The sequence below is a fragment of the Eptesicus fuscus genome, chromosome 8 (assembly GCF_027574615.1).
Source record: "Eptesicus fuscus isolate TK198812 chromosome 8, DD_ASM_mEF_20220401, whole genome shotgun sequence".
NCBI lineage: Eukaryota > Metazoa > Chordata > Mammalia > Chiroptera > Vespertilionidae > Eptesicus > Eptesicus fuscus.
This window is the reverse complement of record NC_072480.1, coordinates 90,216,280-90,236,847: the sequence shown is the minus strand read 5'-3', so window position 1 is coordinate 90,236,847 and position 20,568 is coordinate 90,216,280. Positions and strand designations below refer to the sequence as shown.

The following is a 20,568-nucleotide window of genomic DNA, read 5'->3' as shown; positions in this document are numbered from 1 at the left end:
GTACAGACTTCTTAGCTTTGTATTCAGGGCTTTCCTTTCTCTGGCCTCAAAACATACTCCCAGTTGTATTCTCTCACCATATTTCATACACTATCCAGATTGGATGGCATTGTTATGTCCTATGTGTTACCAGATGTTCATTTTGCTCCTCTCTCCAAGGACATCTCAGGTTGAAATTCCATATTCTTAAGGCCTTTATCATAGTCAATCTCTTCCATGAGATATGGCATACTCACTTGCCAGGTTTGAAATCTTCTTTTTAAATTCCCAGTAGCGTTCTGTTCTTATTTATTTTACTCTGCCTCATAAACATTATTTGGTACTTGTTTAACCCTCCTCATATAGTATTATTTTCTAAAGGAGAGGACATATGTTTTATTTATTATTTGAATAGTAAAACACCATGCTTACTTATACTAGTCAATTATTAATTACTTATTGAAATTATTATGTGAATGTGACTATTTGAATATTATAGAAATATGTGTATACCTGTAATGTGAAAATATCATTAGATTTCTGCAAATAAAGTTGTTCCCAATAATCAGGTAGCAAGTATCATTATACCTAACAAATAGTTGAACTGGTTGATGCATGAAGAAAGTACAGGATTTATTCATAGATACATCTTAGTCTCTGATAGAGCTGAGAGAAGATACCTGGTCCTTTATATTCCTCTCATCCTGCTTATGTTAAACAGAGCCCTCTATATGCATGCAAAATGCTGCAGTCATTCATTAAATAGATTCAATCTCTCATTTTCCTTAAATCATCACTGACTTGAGCTTACTGTTTTCTCAATTTAGGCCTAAGAAAATTATGGCCAGTTATTCATTCTCTCATTAACCTAAAAGTGAACTATATTTCATTGCTTGTAGGATGGTATGGGAAATCTGAGAGTCACCAAGAAGGGAATTCGACTTGAAGGTATATCTGAGTTTCTACTTCCATTGTATGTGAAAGAAATTCATTCCCGAAAGGTATGTGATACTGGCTTTGGCTTACTGTAAAAGATAATTTAGAGGTTATGTTTTAGCTTGAAATAAGAAGATAGAATCCCCTTATCTCTTCAGTATGTAATTAAGTTTCCTTAAGCTAAAGACTTATTTAAATAAATCAAAGCAATTAAAAAACTGAAAAACTAGTGAAGAGTAGTTTCAAAGTAACACATTAGAGAACCATTTAGAATTAAACTGTAGCATTGTGTTTGTTAGTCTATAAAATGTGCCCCTCTATTTTCAATGGAAGTTAAAAATACACACTTGTAGGAATTCCAAAGGGGGCATTTGATAAATCTTGAGCAATTTTTGCTGGAAGCATTGACTTGAATAAATGATTTTATTTTAATATATTATATATATTTTAATGCAGATGCATTTTCTAAGAGATGACGAAGAGTCTTAGTATAGAAATTGAATTTTTGGAATTTATTTAAATCAAGTAAGAATATTATCCTTTCACCTGTGTGTGTGCTCTGTGTGTTTTGTCACTTAGCAGCATGTTAAAACTCAAAAGGTTATAAATGAGACATTGTTCATGTTGCTTTGTGTGTTACTTCTCAGAAGGTAGTAAGTATTCTTGGTTACCTCAAAACCTAACTAGAATCTTTCAATCTATAAGGCATTCCCTGAGATATGTGTGTAGGTGTGGAAATACATTTATTAAGACTGAAAAAATTGAAAGCATGTGACATAAAATTTGGAAAGATTGTTAAACTCATTTCATAAATATGAAAGTATTTTTAAAACTAGAATTATGTTTAAATATTACTGATATAACATCTTAGGAAATTGGGTACATAGTAAGGTCCAGGTTTGATTCCTGATCAGGGCACATGCCTGGGTTGTGGGCTCCATCCCTAATAGGACAGGTCGTACAGGAGGCAGCCGATCAATGATTCCCTCTCACCATTGATGTTTCTATTTGTCAGAAAATACTGTTGCCCACAGACACACATTTCTAGTCTCTCAACCTATAAACCAGGGGCTGTTCCTACTGTCTACATGTTAACTGGCCTCCTTTCCCCACCTCTAAATGTCTATAGACATTTGGAGTTCTATTATTATTATCTATCACAGCTTACTCTCTGCCTTATGCTTTGAAAAAAAATCAACCTTTTCTATGGTCCGTTATATCAGTGCACAGAAAATCATATCTGCTTGAAATATCTTAGAATTCAATGAGCCTTTTTCAAAATTAACACATTGTTTTCAGAGAGTTAGAACTCGTTGAACATTTGTAAAATTAAATATATAGTTTTCTTCGATGAGAAGGAATAGTGAAGGATATGTAAGTTGGGGCTACCTCAAATAAATGATTACATTCTGAATCAATCTTCAATGCACATGTTCTAACATTAGGTCAGATGTTCTAAAATAGCAGGAAATTAGGACATGTAATCACCAGGCTGTGTAACTGAAGTATGTTTCCCAAGATTTCATGAGTCCACAGAACTAACTGCATTTCACTGATTCTTACCAGAAATTTGGCATCATGCAGGTCTCTGGAACTTCTTCAAGCATTACCCGACTTCATCTGAAATAAGCTAAACAGCTTTCTTGTTTACTTTTTTAGTTGTTTCCTCACCACTGCCCTGGGATCCCAGCACCTTGCATACGAGATTGATACTTGTGCTGGGGAGCCATACCAGATCACTCCAGTTTTTAATAACACCCAGCAAAGCAAACATGTTTGTTTTCTTTATGGTTCCTGTGTTAGCGGAGCTGTGAATAAGGCTCTGCTCCCTCCTCCATGTCCACTCATTTCACCGGGCATCGGAGCTCGGATGCTAACTCCGTGCTTGGTGACAACCAGTTTCTTACCTTGTGTAATCAACATTTTTTATAGAGTTCAGACACAGAGCCATGGGGTCAGGCAAGCTCAGCAAAGCTCATTCCTGGTTACGTCGAGGGCTAATCTCCAGACCCTGTCTTTTTTCAGGTACCTTTTCTCCCCTATCAATCTCTTTGCGGGTTTCTTTCTCCCACGCAAACCAATTCATGCAAAGAGATATCTGCAGGCTTCTATAATCATTTCCTCATTGTCATTATCATATTGCATTTAGATGTATACTACAGGTGAAAGTGATTATTTTACTGTAATGTCTTTATTCAAGTTAAAAGAAAAAAAAAACTACAAATCATCCCAAAATCTTTACACTCAGAAAAGACTCACTGTTAATATACATTGAATATCTTCACAGTTATATGTTTATACATCTGCACAAAAAGATAAGTCTGTAGAGAGACGTGGACATGCTTTTTACAATAACAGTCATTTAGTAGAAGAAATATGATCTGAAATGAATTAAGAAGAATTACTGAACTTTAATTTTTCTTCACAACAAGAAATTTTTAAAGCTCGTCTTTATGTTCAGAATAAAAGTTTATGAGTACCGTTTAGAAGCTGGCAGCCTCAGCCCCACGTGTCAGTGTTCATTAACTCCCTGCAGTGCAATTTGAGGTGATTAGCTCCTCGCCAATTTGTCCTCACCCTTTTTCATTTTCAGTTTTCTGGACAATTATATTATTTTAACTTTGCCAGAGTTCATAGTAATTGCATTCTGTTCTGCAACATTAATTGCCTTGGCACTTTGATCTTAATTCTATATATAGACGGCTGCAGAATCCGCCACCAGTATTCCATTATGGCTTCTCTATGACCGAGTTCAATATTTAAGTCATCCTCCTTACATGTATTTCACTGCTAATTAGTTTTGTTTGTGTGTTTGCTTGCTTGCTTGTTAACCCTTGAAATATTTCATGCTAAATATGTCTGTTTTCTTTTTTTTTTTTCCTGGGGATATTAGTAAGGGCTCATCACTTCTTTTACTGTTAACTCACTTCCTATGACAGTCTAGCACTGAACATTGGCATGAAATGTCTAAAGGCAGCCTGATACTTTGCTCTTATTCAGTCTGATCTGATACATTTTTGCACTTTCACTTTTTCACCTCAGGGAAATTTTCTCTATTATGCCGTTCAATGTCTTTCAGATTCTTTTGTTGAGTCTTCACTACAGAGAAAGCAGTAATTTGTATGTTGGATCATCTTTGTCCTTCACAGCTATCATAATGTATCCAGTTATTTTAAACTCTGTTATTTTCCTCTGACTACAGTAGCTGCCATTATCTAGAGTCTTTCTTCCATAGCATTCACTTATTTAAAGTTTTGAAAATATGAATTTTGCCCTTGCTTTCCCTCATTCATCTATTTTATATACAAGGATGCTGTTTTGATCCTCAGAGTTTCCGTTAGGTCCACAGTCTCCTTCTAAATCTTGTCATATTGGTGTCTTTGAGCTATGGTTTTATTCAGTTTACTTTTTTGATTCTAAAACTTAAAGCACTTGCCTTACCTAGCTTGAATTATCCATGATGAGTCACAATTTGAGGTAGAGGAATTAAAGGCTAGCTACTTGGTTTATTTTAAAGAGATTGTAGGTGAGAAGGGGAAGACAGACCGTGACTGTCCTTTTCCCATCTGAGGTGCTACAAAATGGCTTCTGCCAACCAGACATGGACCATTTTAAATCTATGGGTCTTGGTGGCCCTTTCTGCCTCTGTAGAATATTTCCGGTGGTATAGACAGTCCTTCATTCTTGGTAGATTTTCCTAGCAGTGTCTACCATTATCTTTCCTATATCTTGGTTAGTTTATTTGCATTAGACTTCTCAGATGTTAACATTCTTTTTTGTTTTTCTTTCCAGGGTACAGGTGGAAGTAGTATATGGATACATGTTACATGCTGTTATGAGATAACCTCTTTTCTTGGCTTCCACGGTTTTAGGTTTATAGCAGAAACTTGTATCAAGAAATTGTGGGTTGTTCTAAAAAATTCAATTTTTTAAATAAAAACCATTGTGGTTTGCTTTGTTAAGTAGTAAGGGAGAGAAGTTTTTGGAAACATTTCTATTTTGAAGTATAATATCAGATAGGGTCACTTCCTTCCTCCTTCCCTCCCTCGTCTTCTCTTTCCGTTCTTTTCTTCCTTCCTTCCTTTCCTTCTTCCCTTCTTCATTTCTTTCTCTCTTTTATGGCCAATAGTACACAATACCATAATTTGAATAGTCCATTTTTACCATCAATTATTTGACATATACCTTTTGTCGTATACTGCATTCTTAAATGTACATAAATTTATTTCTGGTGTCTCTGTTCTATTTATATACTTGGGCAAACTTTAAGGAATGGTTTTAATACCTTTTAGAGCAAATTTTTTTATTGTTCTTTTTAAAGAGCTTTTGCCTATTGTGTGTTTTATTTTATAAGTAAACTTAATGATCAGCTGTCAAGTTTCATAAAAATTGCTGTTGGTAGTTAATTGTGGTTATATTTAATTTTTGATGTGAAGAACTGGAATCTTTATATATATACTAGAGGCCTGGTGCACAAAATTCATGCACAGTGTGTGTGTGGGGGGTGTCCCTCAGCCCAGCCTGCATCCTCTCCAATCTGGGACCCCTTGAGAGATGTCTGACTGCCTGTTTAGGCCCGATCCCTGTGTGATCAGGCCTAAATGGGCAGTTGACAACACTCTCACAATCCAGGACTGCTAACTCCCACCTGCTCTCCTGCCTGCCTGCCTGATTGCCCCTAGCCACTTGTGCCTACCAGCCTTATCATTGCCTAACTTCTCCCCTGCCAGCCCGACTGCCCCCAACTGCCCCCAACTGCCCTCCCCTGCAGGCCCGATCCCTCCCAACTGCCCTTCCCTGCAGGCCCGGTCCCCCCACAACTGCCCTCCCCTGCAGGCCTGGTCCCCCACAACTGTCCTCCTCTGCTGGCCTGCTCACTTACAACTGCCCTGATCACTTACAACTGCCCTCCTCTGCCGGCTCAGCTCCCCCAAACTGCCCTCCCCTGAAGGCCTGGGTCCCCCCCACCCCCAACTGTCCTCCCCTGCAGGCTTGGTCCCCCCAACTCCCTTTCTGCAAGCCTGGTTCCCCCCAACTGCCCTCCCCTGCTACCCTCCTCTGGCGGCCGAGTCACCCCTAACTGCCCTCCCCTACTGGCCATCTTGTGGCGGCCATCTTGTGTCCACATGGGGGCAGCCATCTTTGGCCACATGGGAGATGCCATCTTGTGTGTTGGAGTGATGATCAATTTGCATTTTACTCTTTTATTAGATAGGATAAATATATATATGGAGGCCTGATGCGGCGGGGCCAGACATGGCTGGGATCTCCCTTTTCCACATCCTGCGTGGAAAGAGAGATGAACAAACCAGTTCTAAGTGGAGGTGGCCAGGGATTGAGAAATATTAGAAATAAAGAGAGAAGACACAGAGATAGATTTGAAAGCTGGGAGCTGGGTGGGATGCCACCATTCTCCCTGATGGAGAGGCTGCAAAGATGACGACCCGAGCCAGGCAGCACGTTTATTTTTATAGGCCTAGATTTACATCTCTAGTCCCACCCCTGCCGACACCTGGACTGCTATGAAGTCAGAACTGATTAACATGTCCAGCCTTATTGGGGAAGCATGTTCCCAGGGCGTGGCTCTGCCTACACCCTGAATTCAGATGACAATAATTAAAGAAAAATGCCCATGTGTCTTCCCAGGCGGCCCTCTACATATATATATATATATATATATATATATATATATATATATATATATTTATTTTATCCCAAGCTTGATTTTTTTGAGAACTTATTTTGTGTTGTTCAGAAACATTTTTTAACATTATTATTTATATAATCATCATATATTTCTTGTCAGTCATTTTATGATTCTTATTGTTTATGAGAATGTGTTTTCCATTCATTTTTCTCATCAGTCTTTATGTTTGTATAGAAAAGCTGTTCTTTTTTGGTGTTGCAAATGTAATCTGTCAATTTTCTTGAAGTTTTATTGTTTTAGTATATCTCAAATTATTTTTGTGGCTATTCAGAGAAATGATGATTTTTAATATTAGCTAACATTTATTGTACACTAGATCTCTGGAGTCCAATTCCTAGTTTTAACCTTTTGCACTCGGATGTCGAGTGTGACTCGACACGGTTAGCATTAGAATAAAGGAATCGAGAAAAAAGCAAGCGAGTGCAAAGGGTTAAATCCTAGCTCTGTCACTTAGCAGTTACTAATTACTCTGTTTAATCTCTCTGTGCCTTACTTTATCATCTGTAAAATCAAGTCCATAGTGTCCCCTAATATTTTTAAGGGCTAGAATATTATGCCCTACAATTACCTGATATAATAATATAGTCCAATGTTAAGAATGATATGCTTAAGAAGCACAAATCATTAGGTGTTACATACCTGACAATTCATCTTGAATAGCTCTTGCTACCAATTATTAAGTAATTTCTATATGTTAACTGCTATGTGAAGTGCCTAATATGCATGCATGCTTTTCTAATTCTCATAGCAATCCACATGAAGTAGACATCATTACATTCATTTTACATATGAGAAAAGCACATGGTTCAAAAAAGTTATATAACTTACCTGAATATCTCAGCATACAGGGCAAGGATCAGTTCCATGTCTGTCAGACTCATACTCATGCCCTGAGCATCTGTGCAATCTCCACATCAGTGAATGGAATAAGCCAAGTCTTATCAGAATAGGTGAAGGGGATTTCTATTATGATTCTTATTCTATGAAACATTCTTTACTTTACATAAAATATTTTTGAAAGCCATGCTATAGAGTTTGTTTTTAAATAAGAACTCAAGCCCTTTAAGAATTTTTCTTGCAGGAGATAAAAAAAAAAAAAAATGAGCCCTCATTATTTTGAATATCTTTCTCCAGTGAATGGAATTTTAATAATGCTTCAATGTCACTATTTATAATGCAGCTGAAAGAAATTGTCCTCCCAAAAGTGTATTTCTTCACTGTCCCACACTTACATATCCACATGAATTTGTGGACTTAATATTATTATACAGGTTCATCTTTATTCCAATCTCTGAGAGAAAACCACAGTGAATATAGTAGTGACACATACATTAGGTCAGTGTGTTTTCAACATTTTTTCATATGAACCACACTAAAATAAATTATACGTTGTACGTGTGATGCACTCTGATTTTTCTACTCTAATATATTATAGTAATTTGGTACTATTTTATTTCATATATATAAAAATATATATAAAAAATATATGATATATATCCTATCTAATAAAAGAGTAATGTGCCAATTGACCATACCTCCGCTACACCCATTAGCCATGCCCACCAGCCAATCAGGGGTGAGTATGCAAATTAACCCAACCAAGATGGCTGCCACCACAGAGCAAGCAGGAGGCTTGGGTATCCCCAGTGATGGAGGAAGCCAAGCTTCCTGCACACCCTGGCCAGCCCAGGGCTCCACTGAAGGTTACAAAGTTTCAATTATAAAAGATAAATAAAATAAATCCCAACAAAAATGGCTATGGCCACTGAGGGAACAGGAGGCTTGGGTTTCCCCAGCAATGGAGGAAGCCAAGTTCCTGGCCTTCCCTGGCCTCTGCTGAAGGCTACAAAGTTTCAATTATAGAAGATAAATAAATCCCAGATACCAGGGCCTCTGCTTGGGTCCCTGGGGGGCATGGCCGGCCTGCACACCACCACAGGCCCCTTGCCCAGGCCACCCCACACCCCAAGGGAACCCCAATCCTGATCCAGGACACCCTTCAGGGCAAACCAGCTGGCCCCCACCCATGTACCAGGCCTCTATTCTATCAAATAAAAGAGTAATATGCAAATTGACCATCACTCCAACACACAAGATGGCTGCCCCTATGTGGTCAAAGATGGCTGCCCCCATATGGACACAAGATGGCTGCCATAATATGCCCAGCAGGGGAGGACAATTGGGAGGGACCAGGCCTGCAGGGGAGGGCGGTTAGGCATCAATCAGGCTGGCAGGGGAGTCGTTAGGGGTTTATCAGGCTGGCAGGCAGAAGCGGTTAGGAGCAATCAAGAAAGCAGGCAGGCGAACAGTTGGGAGCCAGCAGTCCTGGATTGTGAGAGGGATGTCCAACTGACCATTTAGGCCCGATCCCAGTGGCAGTCGGACATCCCTCGAGGGGTCCCAGATTGGAGAGCGTGCAGGCTGGGCTGAGGGTCACACCCCCCATGCACGAATTTCATGCACCAGGCCTCCAGTTTTATATATTTATAATGGATATATATTATGTGCATATATTATTGCAACCCATTACATTGATTTAAAGGCCCCAATATGTGTTTGATTTGATAAACACTGTCCTAGCTATTAGCTACTCAGATAGCATGTTCAATAAATTTATGACCAAAGATCTTCTCTTCTCTCGGGTGTCATATAAATAATGGACTTTTCAGTGGGGAATGTGAAACACTTTATTTGAATTTCAAAGGACAAAGAGTGAAACATTTAAATTTCATGAGAACAGCAATCATGTATTTTGACTACTTCCTATAACTGCCTGATAGGTGAAATTCCCAGTGGAAAATTTTTAAACTCTTTATCCAATATAATTGCTTACATATCAGTGTATGTTTGCTTTACTGAGATAATGAATGGTTGATGTATTAAAAAATGTAAATTAAAATCACATAAAGAGATGTTTCTCTATTACATTAGACAAACAGAATAAATGACCCTATTACACCAGATATTTTATATTTGTTTCACCAGTTTTTCCCAAATATGGAATCCTAGAATTGGCTTATATTGCATAAGATAAAGCAATCATATTAATTTAATACTTATAAAGAGACATAGTAGGTCTCACCTGCATGCCCTAAAAAGAATTGAAGAGAACAGAAGTTCTAACTTTGAATTATCAGAGCTTTATGATTATGATCTTGCTGATATAAATATAACTGGTTCATCCTCTATGTCCCCAAGTTAGTACCAAAAGTAACACAACCTGGGCCTACTAGAGTGGTCCTTGAGCCGCAAATGTCTGCCTTATGTTTTTGTGTGTTTTTTTGTCTCTGTAATGTTGCTTGTAAAATAGCTTTTATTAGTTAATGCATTTTTAAAAGATTTATGTTTACTTATTTATGTTTCTTGTCCTTAGAAGTTAGGCCTGGGAACTGAGCATGGCAACAATATTAGTGACTATATTTTGACTTTCGATTGGGTCTTCCACATGAAATAAGAAACCCAGGATGCCTCCATATGGAAGAATTTCAGCTGGGCTTTGAAGAATGATGGGGATTTGAATTTCAAATTAGATCATATTTGTGAGCAAGAAAATAGATTATAAAAACCATTGTTTGTTTAGAAAATAGAGTAGAGCAGTTTGGTTTGATTTGAGGAATTCTATAAAGCAAGAGTCTAAAACTCAAGGGTGTTCCAAGATTTTTCAGGTTTTACTGAGGCATTTTCCCCATGCAAAGTAAGACTCATTGTACTGATGATTTAGGTCAGTGGTCGGCAAACTGCGGCCCGCGAGCCACATGCGGCTCGCAAGCCACGGTGTGCCACTCTGTTGACTAATGTGTTTGCCGACCACTGATATATGGTAGGCATGTTTTATCATTTGGCTAAGCTCAATTTGAGCTCCAAAAATTTGGAGTGTTGCACAAAATACATTTGAAATACATACACAATATTTAGCATCAGATATTTTATCTCTAACAAACATTAAACTTTTTAAACCAAAATATTGCATATATCAGCTTAAAATATTTGAGAAGGCATAGTCTAAAAAACTATTTTAGAGGATGAGTGAGCAAATATATATTTAAAGAACAGAGATATAGAGGAACAGGGAAACATTGATTTGAAAAGTAGCTTAGGGCTTCACACATGCAAGAATGTTAAGGAACTTAGAATTTGTTCTCAAGGTAATGAAACTCTAAAGGGCCTATAGTATTAAAATTCCTAGTCTACTATATTTCAAGTTAATAAAAATGCACTTCTTTAAATATAATAAACAGAAATTTCATTAGCTGGAAAAGCTGTATATTCTTTCCCATTATTTCTGGTAACTGAATTTTAGTGTGCTAGATAATCATTCTTTTTAATATTTCTAAGACATAAAGTGATAGAAATTTTATAAAATGCACTATACTCAGCCACAGCTAAAGTAGAAAAGGCTAAAGGTGGGATAAATGGTGATGGCAAGAGACCCAACTTGAGGTAGTGAACACTCAATACAATATAATAAAATTTTATTAACCAATATCACCCCAATACATTCACAAAGTAAAAAATTGTGATATAATAAATAAACAAGTAAAGACAAATTTAAAAATATATTCAGTATCTTAAAACTAAAAATGCATTACTCTTAATTATTACAAATTATTTTATTTAATTAGGCATTTAATTGGATTGGTGGTTTATTAATAACTTTTAGATATGAGAGTTGCCCTTCAAATAAAATCTTAGTAAAAACAAAATCAATGTAAAGCAAATGGACATGAAGATATATCCCATCAATGACAGTAATCTGTTGGACATTTGGTATGCTTGCATTATCGGTGGAAAAACACTGGCTTTGACCACTACCTCTAGTGTTGTCCTGCACTTTTCTTATTGTACAAAATTAAATTAATCACTAACACTATAACTACTTTGTATTAATATTTTATCATAATCTTCCTCTTCACTGTAAAGACCCATAATTTATTGTAGTCATGATTTTGCCTTTTCACACATTTCTATCACACTTCTGTGATTTTCCTTTACATTAATAAAATAACTGAAAGTTTCAGGGTTGTTAATCTTAAAAATAAAATAGCTAGTTATTTAAGGAGGAAAAATTAGTTTATTTATAAACAGCACAGGAATTGCAATTTGGGACATGCAAGCTTCAGAAAACCATAGGCATGTCCAGAGAACAAATGAAACTTCCTTTATAAAGTAGAAGGGGAAGTTGGGAGGGAGGACTTCGAAGGAAAGGCCATTGGACGAAAGAAAACAGTTCAGGGTGGTGACAATCTCTCATTGGCTGATTTGTAGCAATTTATCATTGCCTGGGCTGTTGCTGAGGAGAAAAATATTCCTCCTGCTGGAGTGGTCAAGTAGGCTTTTGTCTGTTGGGAGGATAAGGTATACTTCTTCCTGCTGGAGTCTGCAGTGTCAATGGGTAGAAGTGGTGAGAGCTCCACTTTCAGAGCTTCTCCACTTTGATTTTTAAAAATATATTTTATTGATTTTTTACAGAGAAGAAGGGAGAAGAAGAGGGATAGAAAGTTAGAAACATCAATGAGAGAGAAACATCGATCAGCTGCCTCCTGCATACTCCCTACTGGGGATGTGCCTGTAACCAAGGTACATGCCCTTGACCGTAATTGAAACTGGGACCCTTCAGTCCACAGGCCGACGCTCTATCCACTTAGCCAAACCCCTAAAAGGCACACATATACTTGCATGTGTTCTTTTATTTATTTTGTAAAGACCCCACTGAAGTTTTAAAGACTTGCATGTGAAATGTTATCACAACACTGAGTCATTCTTATTCTCTTGTCTCTCCCTTTTTACCCTTTCCCTTTTTTTCAAGATCAGCAACCAAAAAGTTCTTTTTTCCTTTGATATGTTGATGTTATACTTAAAATTATAGAATATACATTTGTGTGTTTTTCTATAAAAAAGGAAAATGTAATGGAAAAATGCCCAACAATTTGTTAACAGAATTTACCTCAGATAATGGAAGTAAACATGAGGACAGAAGACAATTTTAATTTAGACACTTTTGTGTCTTTATTACAACAAGTATATGTCAGAGGACAACATTTTAACTCAGTTCAGAGCCCTAGTTTTAATGCTCTGTCCCTCAGGGCCAAGATAACCTTATAATTCCCTTTGTCCTCCTTTTTATATACCAAAGAGGAAAAAGTTGTTTTTGCCAAAGAAAGTTTAGATTGACCTATATAATTCAAGTAATAAGAAAAAGAATGGAGAGAGGGAGAGAAAATCTGGGAAAAACCACAGGTATTTGTCAGATTCTATAAAAGTGGCTAGTAGCAGAAAAAAAATATTTAGATATTTTCATTGATTTTAAGATATGCAAATACATGTTCTGAACTATTAAAACTTACTTTGTGTTGCTGAATTGTTTCTTTGATCCTCACACTATTATGGGTGGGGTCTCTTTGTGTCCCCACCTGATGCCAGTGGTGGAAGTGAGATTCTTGTGATGTCATGAGAAAATTAATCTTCTAAGAATTGCTTGGGAGAATACGTGATATTTATTTGCATGGAATTAAACCACTGAATTTCCAAGGTCCCATCTCCCTCCATCCCTCCAAAAAAAAGTCCAGCAATGTCTTCAGCAGAGCTAGCTTTAAAGCCACTGCCCAGAGTTTGCTCTCCATATTTGCACAGTCCATTCCAATATCAGGCCAAGTTAGCTTGTGTTCCCAGACACAGTCCATTGTGTGTGAGGTGTGCATGGCCGTGGCCATGCAGCTTCTAGGGCTACATGGCTATGGAGAGAACATGGGGGAGTACTGCCAGGGCTGACCAGCAGACCCTGAGCAACGGATGAATGATTACTCTGACATAACATTTGCTGTGAACGAGAGGGCTAAGGGACTCCCTGGCTAAAGGAACCAGATAGCCTCATTAGGCTTTTATTGTAACAGCAGTTTGAGATAAAGTTTACCTTTTAGATACAATCAGTAGGATAAGTAATCTTGGGAGGGCACATGTGTTTGCAGTGTCCTTTAAGCAAGGCCACCCAAAGATAAAGCATAAGGATTCCAGTAAACTCCCAGGGGTCTGCATGTGCACAGGTTTGTTTGGAAAGGTCAAGGAATAATTAGGGGAGCCACCTCTGGCACTCCTCTAATTCAGAATTCCAATAAACAGAGTGGGCACCTTCTACACACTTCACTTTTCTCAGAATGTCCTCCTTACAAACTTTCCACCCAAGTCTTATGTGCTCCCTAATAGAGTACAAGGAAACAGAGCAAAGCCAGAGGAGCAAATCAGCCCGGCTTGTGGCTGAGCAGAGCTCTCCGCTGTGGGAGTGCACTGACCGCCAGGGGGCAGCTCCTGCATTGAGCATCTGCCCTCTGGTGGTCAGTGCACATCATAGCGCGTCATTCAGCCATTAGGGTCAATTTGCATATTACCCTTTTATTATATAGGATAATGTTTAATTGGTAGAATAGTCACACATCTCACCTGCCCATTATTTCAAAATTTTTGAGATTAATGGACATAGTTTCTATGGAGAAATATATAAAGTAGTTTTTTATTAAGACTTTTATGTTATACTATAATGTTATCACATTAACTTATTGTTTTGCTTTAGTCCTGCTGTTCTGTAGACTATATTTGTTATGATAGTTATGAAAATTAGTTTAGTTGCATAAATTCATTATATGAAGATTGATCTAACTAGCTTTTGCTGCAAAAAAAAAACCTCTTTTGCCCAAAACCATAAACATTATTCTCCTCAATTTTGTGCATTAGCCAGGCTTTGTCCTAACTGGTCTGGAGCTGGATTACCTAAAACATCCTCACAGGCTCCTCTCCCTGGCTATAATGGCTGAGATAGCCCTCCTGTAATGCTGAATCTTGTAGGAGTTGGTCCCAATTTGAGCACATGGTGAAAAATGGTGCCCAGCAGCCAGCCCCAATGTGCAAATGCAGCTCAAGCCTCTGCTATGACAAATCAGTTAATGGCTCATTAGCCAATACAAGTCACAGGCTGAGCCCCAGTTCAAGGGGTAGAGAAATCAATTCTACCTCCTGATGGTTGAACAGTAAAGTCATTTTCCAAAGGGGATCCAGAATAATGGAAGAATCTTTGGCCACCTTTCAGCCTACCACAAAAGCTTTCATTATTTCTTGTCTTATAATTTTATAGCACTTTTTCATTTTATAGTTTACCAGTAGCACTTTGTATGAAAGACAGGATTGTGTACTTAGGCTTTTGTTTTAAAAAAAAAAAGTAAACACTTGTTAATTAAACTTGAAAGATCCATATTATTTTTTCACTTAAAATCAAATAAAATTCCTAGATTTTTGCTCTTTTATGTTTATAGCAGAACTTTGTTTTAAGCGATTAATAAACAATGGTTTTTGAAGATATGGAAGATCTGCTTTTGAGTTATTTGAAAGTTTTAGTATTGTGGCATCACAATTTTAAAATAAACAATATAAATATGAGAAATATTGGGTGCTATGACCATATCAACAAATGTAATTTATTTGGCATTACTATGACTTATGAGGCATCTATCATGCTAAACATTACTCATCTCTTTGAATTTATGTGATTATGTTGTACTTCTGACAGAAATATAGGTAGATTAGTTGTTGATATTGATTGACCTATGAAGATTTATAGCTTGGCTTTATATTATTTTAAAATAACTACCAGTGAAAATAATATATGTGTTCAATCTATTTTATCTAGAATCTTTATACAACAAAGCACCCTAAGCTAGGATAGATTACTGTAATGCTTTGTAAGTGCTGTTTGTCTCAATATTTGATTAAATGAATTATAGATTTTGGTGTAATCACCATGGTCTATTTTCTCTAGGTTGCTATTAACTGATAATCTTAGGAATACTACAAATCTTGGAAATTTTTTTTTATTAATTTCTATATCAGGCAATTTTTTACTACTATAATATAACAAAATTATATCCATAATTAATGTGAAATAGGTGTGCTCCTTCTAAATAGAATGGATATAGTGTTCATGTTACACAGTTAAAACAACCTTAAAGTTTAAAATTGTTGCCATAGAGAACATTTGTTTAAATAGTTTGGCCATTTTTTCAGGAAGTGAAATCAATCACAAGAGGTGATTCATCACCATAGCAATGGAATATAGAGCTATGTGCGATATATACAGTTTTTTTTTTTCTTGTATACACATGTCTACATTAGTACCACTTGACAATGAGATTGTGGCATTAGTGTTAGGTGATCTTATGATTTTATAATTCCTTTAACATGTAAAAACATTTTACAATTACAGCTGACTATATAAATTGTCAGTTGCATTATAGTGTTTCAGAGAAATACTAAGAATAAATTGAAAAAAATGATAATTGTAGTAGAATGAGATTTTTATTGTCTTAGAAATGTCTTTATTTCAGAAAAAAACTGTAACTATTTGGCCAACTGAGGGAATTGTTTTTTGATATAATACAACTCAATATATTATTATATAATAATATTATTATATTATACATATTATAATATAATATTATTATTATATAATATATATTATTATAGTGAAAATAAAGTAAAAATCACTAAAATTATAATTACTAAAAATGAGTGAGTCAATAATGAAATGAACATGATGTAATACTTTTTAATTTTTAGAATAAAAATATATTGCTACTCAATTTAATGGGTTATCCATTATTTTCACAGATGTTTCAATATGTCATTATTGGTGCACAAAATTCATGCACAGGACGGGGGTCCCCTTATCCCAGCCTGCACCCTCTCCAAAACGGGACCCCTCTCACAATCCAGAACCACTGGATCATAACTGCTCACCTGCCTGCCTGCCTAATCGCCCCTAAATGCCCCCTGCCAGCCTGATCACCCCTAACTGCCTCTGCCTGCCAGCCTGACCACCTCTAACTGCCCTACTACCAGCCTGGTCACCCTTTACTGCCCCCCCTGCTGACCTGGTAACCCCCAACTGCCCCTCCTGCTGGCCTGATCACCACCAACTGGCCCCTTTGCCAGCCGTTCACCCCCAATTGCCCCCCCACCAGCCTGGTACCCCCAATTACCACCACCTGCTAGCCTGGTTGCCCCATGTAGCTTGCTGTTCAGTTGTTTGGTCATCCCTCACTAACCCCTCTGCCAGCCTTGTCGCCCCACACAGCCTGCAGATCGGTCATTAGTGTTACTGTGACAACATCCCGGACAATTTGCATATTCCTCTATTATTAGTATACTAGAGGCCTGGTGCACAAAATTCATGCATGGGGAGGTGTGTCCCTTAGCCCAGCCTGCACCCTCTTCAATCTGGGACCTGTCAAGGGATGTCTGACTGCCAGTTTATGCCCGGGATCGGGCCTAAACTGGCAGTCGGACATCCTTCTCACAAACCAGGACTGCTGGCTCCCAACTGCTTGCCTGCCTGCCTTCCTGATTGCCCCTAACTGCTTCTGCCTGCCAGCCTGATCACCCACTAACCACTACCCTGCCAGCCTGTTTGCCCCTAACTACCCTCCCCTGCAGGCCTGGTCACCCCTAACTGCCCTCCCCTGCAGGCCTGGCCCCCTCCAACTGCTCTCCCCTGCAGGTCTGGATCCCCCCCAACTGCCCTTCCCTGCAGTCCTGGTCGCCCCCAACTTCCCTCCTCTGCCGGCCTGGTCACCACTAACTGCCCTCCCTTGCAGGCTTGATTGCCCCCAACTGCCCTCCCTTGCAGGCCTGGTCACTCCCAACTGCCCTCCCCTGCTGGCCATTTTGTGGCGGCCATCTGTGTCCACATGGGGGCAGCTATCTTTGACCACATGGGGGAAGCCATCTTGTGTGTTGGAGTGATGGTCAATTTGCATATTACTCTTTTATTAGATAGGATATATATATATATATATATATATATATATATGAACAATGAAATAAATGTATAACTTAAAAACAACGCGTGAAGTACAACATGATGAATTTTTAAAATATTAAAATCAAAAGTTTTCCCAAACTTTCAACTTATTCACCTCAATGTTTATTTTTAATTTTCTATCATGTAGTCAAATGGATTTGGGGACAGAGATGCTACATTGAATGGATACAGGTTTTCAATAAAATAAACTAATGCCAAGTAGCCAAGTAAATTTATTCTTATTTTAGATAAACTGTTATCATCTATAGCATCCTATATAATAAAAGCCCAGTGACCAAATAGCAGAACGACTGGAACGACCGGGACAACTGCAGCCTCTCGCCCTGGCTGGCCCACCCCCCGATTGGCCCCCATCGGGGCAGGCCAGCTGGACCTCCCCAGTGCATGAATTTGTGCACCAGGCCTCTAGTTTTGTTACAATTGACACTGATGGAAGATTTGTATATATAGTTTTCTGCCTAGTATATTCGATTAACCTGTCACTAATTTAAATTTAATCTCATTTGAACAAAATCTTAAGTAATATGGCTCAGAAAGAAGTCTGTTTGACTTCCACAATTTTTAAAAAAATGGCAAAAGTAAAAGGAATTGAGCAAAGCCCCAAAGCTGACTAATTTTTATATTTAGACTTAGGTCACTTAGACCAAGTTCAGTATTTTATTTAATAGACTGATTTAAAGAATGAGTTTTCAACCCAGTTAGTGTATCTTAGTGGTTAAGCATTGACCTATAAACCAGAAGGTCACTGTTCAACTCCTGGTCAGAGCACATGCCTGGGTTGCGGGCTCATTCCCAAAAGGGGGTATACCAGAGACAGGCATTCAGTGATTCTCTCTCATCATTAATATTTCCATCTCTCTCTCTCCCTTCCTCTCTGAAATCATTAAAAATATATCTAAAAAGAAAAAAAAAAAGAATGAGTTTTCAGATGGGCCTAGTTGCTATTTATTTATTTATTTTCTCTGAGGAATAAAATAGAAAAAACATTGCATATGACATGAATATTTCATTTTGTTATTAAATATCACAATGAATGCTATTTAGGCTGTGAATTTCCTCTGCAGACACTAAGAGTGGCCTTCTGTCATCTTTGTGGGATAATATATGACTTCGCCTGCCAAAAGTTACACAGTGAACATAACATTATCTAATATTGTGGTATGATGACATATGCCATAGTTAAGAATTATTAATGTATCATTTCTTTTTTTGTTATTAATAAAGTAGTTTCAAATTTTTTATTGTAAAGAAATTGAAGAGATTTGTGGAGTCCTCCAGTTTTCTCTTCGTTCTCTTTAGTATACAATGGGTTAAAAAAGAATTCAAATCTAAAACAAAAAATTATATACTTCAAAATTTTCATACATACTGTTGTTTCCTGTAGCTTTTGAACAGCTTGTTGTCTACAGTAGGGGTTTTAAAAATAACAATATACAGATGAATCTTAAATTGTTTAATGCTTTTCTAACGTTTATTAATGTATGTTTTAGTAATGATCTTTTCTGGATTCCTGATGAAAACCAAAAGTGAACTCACATAACTAGGTTTTTAACATTTCCACAAAATATAGCAGGTTGTACTTTGTAGCTTTTTAACCATTTGTTTGCATCTGTACTCAATATGCCCTGGAAATTTCCATGCACTGGACATAGAATTAGTTACTGTTATTTTTATAACAAACATGTAGCATTCCCAGGGCTGGAATTAGAAAATGAAGTTTATTTAAACTTGAGGGACAATTGTGTAGTGATAAACAAGCAAATAAATTAACCTTGCTTCTTATAAAAGGTACAAGACTAATGAATTAATGAATAAGTCAAGCTGTCTTTCAATTCCTTTTCAAATGGTCAGTGAAAGTTTAGATCATTATTATATCTACAGTTAAAATATTATAAATCCCTTCTAACATGGGTATACTATTTTAACATTTATTCCAAAGATATTGTTACGGTAAGCATCCATGTCGATTTTATGGCTATAAGGTTTTATGTAGACATTTAAAAAATTGGTGATGGGGACACGGTGCAACATACAGATCTTGTAGCATAGAAACCCACACCTGACACCTATATGTCCATGCTGACCAATGTCACCCCAGTCAATTTAATACATAAATAATTAAATAATAAAAATTTAAAAAGTTTCTAGAATAAAAATTTAACAAAAACAACGAATTCGCTCAGTACCAGTAATTATTCAAGGTTTTTAAGCTAAAAATAGAGTACAAATTTGAATTCAAAGGTGACGTAATATGGGCTATTGATTCTTTATCTGAAAACTCAACCAAGTGAGGTTCCAGAGTCAAGACAGGTTTATGAACCTTGTAACTGAAAAACTATGATATTACAGTTATCAAATGAGCATGGTTATGTTCCAATAAAACTTCATCTGAGGACACTTAAACTTGAACTTCCTATAATTCTCATGTGTCATAGAATAGTACTCTTCACTGGATTTTTACAAACTATTTAAAAATGTAGAAAAACTGTTCTTTGTTGGTGAATGTAGTAAAACAATCAGCTGGCAGAATTTGTCAAGTGAGCTGTAGTGGTTGATCCCCAAGGCAAATGGAAAAAGTCCAGACCAAGAAGGTCTTTCAAAAGTTATCAGGAATGATTGAAAAAGGAAAGAAGAATTAGAAAATGTTGGGATATGGAGTAAAAAAAAATCATGTGGGGATTATTTAGGATGCTTTTTAGTTTTCTTGCTATTCTTGTTCTCTGTTCTAAAATTTCTATGATGTTAGATTTTGTATTATTGGGAAAATAAGACCATTTAAATCTGAAGCAAAACATTGAACTGTAAATCATTGACTACCCCATTCTTCCTAATGTATATCAAGTATTCATCAGTACTTAGAGTTTGAGGGGCATGTGGAACATAAAATTTCAGATTAATACATCTCAAAATTAGCCATAGTCAGAAAATGTTTGGATAATGTAGCACTTACCTTTAATACATTTTAAAAGAAAAAAACATACCCACATCTGTTTTCTTTCTTTTTCTCTCTAAAACTATAGTCTCTATAGACACCCAGTCAGGTTCTTGAATTTGCATTTTTTAAAATGAATTGGGTATCTGT

At 37.0% G+C, this 20,568-nt stretch overlaps 1 protein-coding gene across 1 annotated transcript in view; it reads left to right on the top strand.

Moving 5' to 3' along the window:
* Positions 1 to 20,568, top strand: part of SGCZ (sarcoglycan zeta) — a 196,889-nt gene that overhangs the window by 77,526 nt on the left and 98,795 nt on the right. The window contains exon 2 of the mRNA XM_054720323.1: positions 879 to 980. Coding sequence (XP_054576298.1) covers positions 879 to 980 — 102 coding nt within the window. The remainder of the gene's footprint in view (positions 1 to 878; positions 981 to 20,568) is intronic.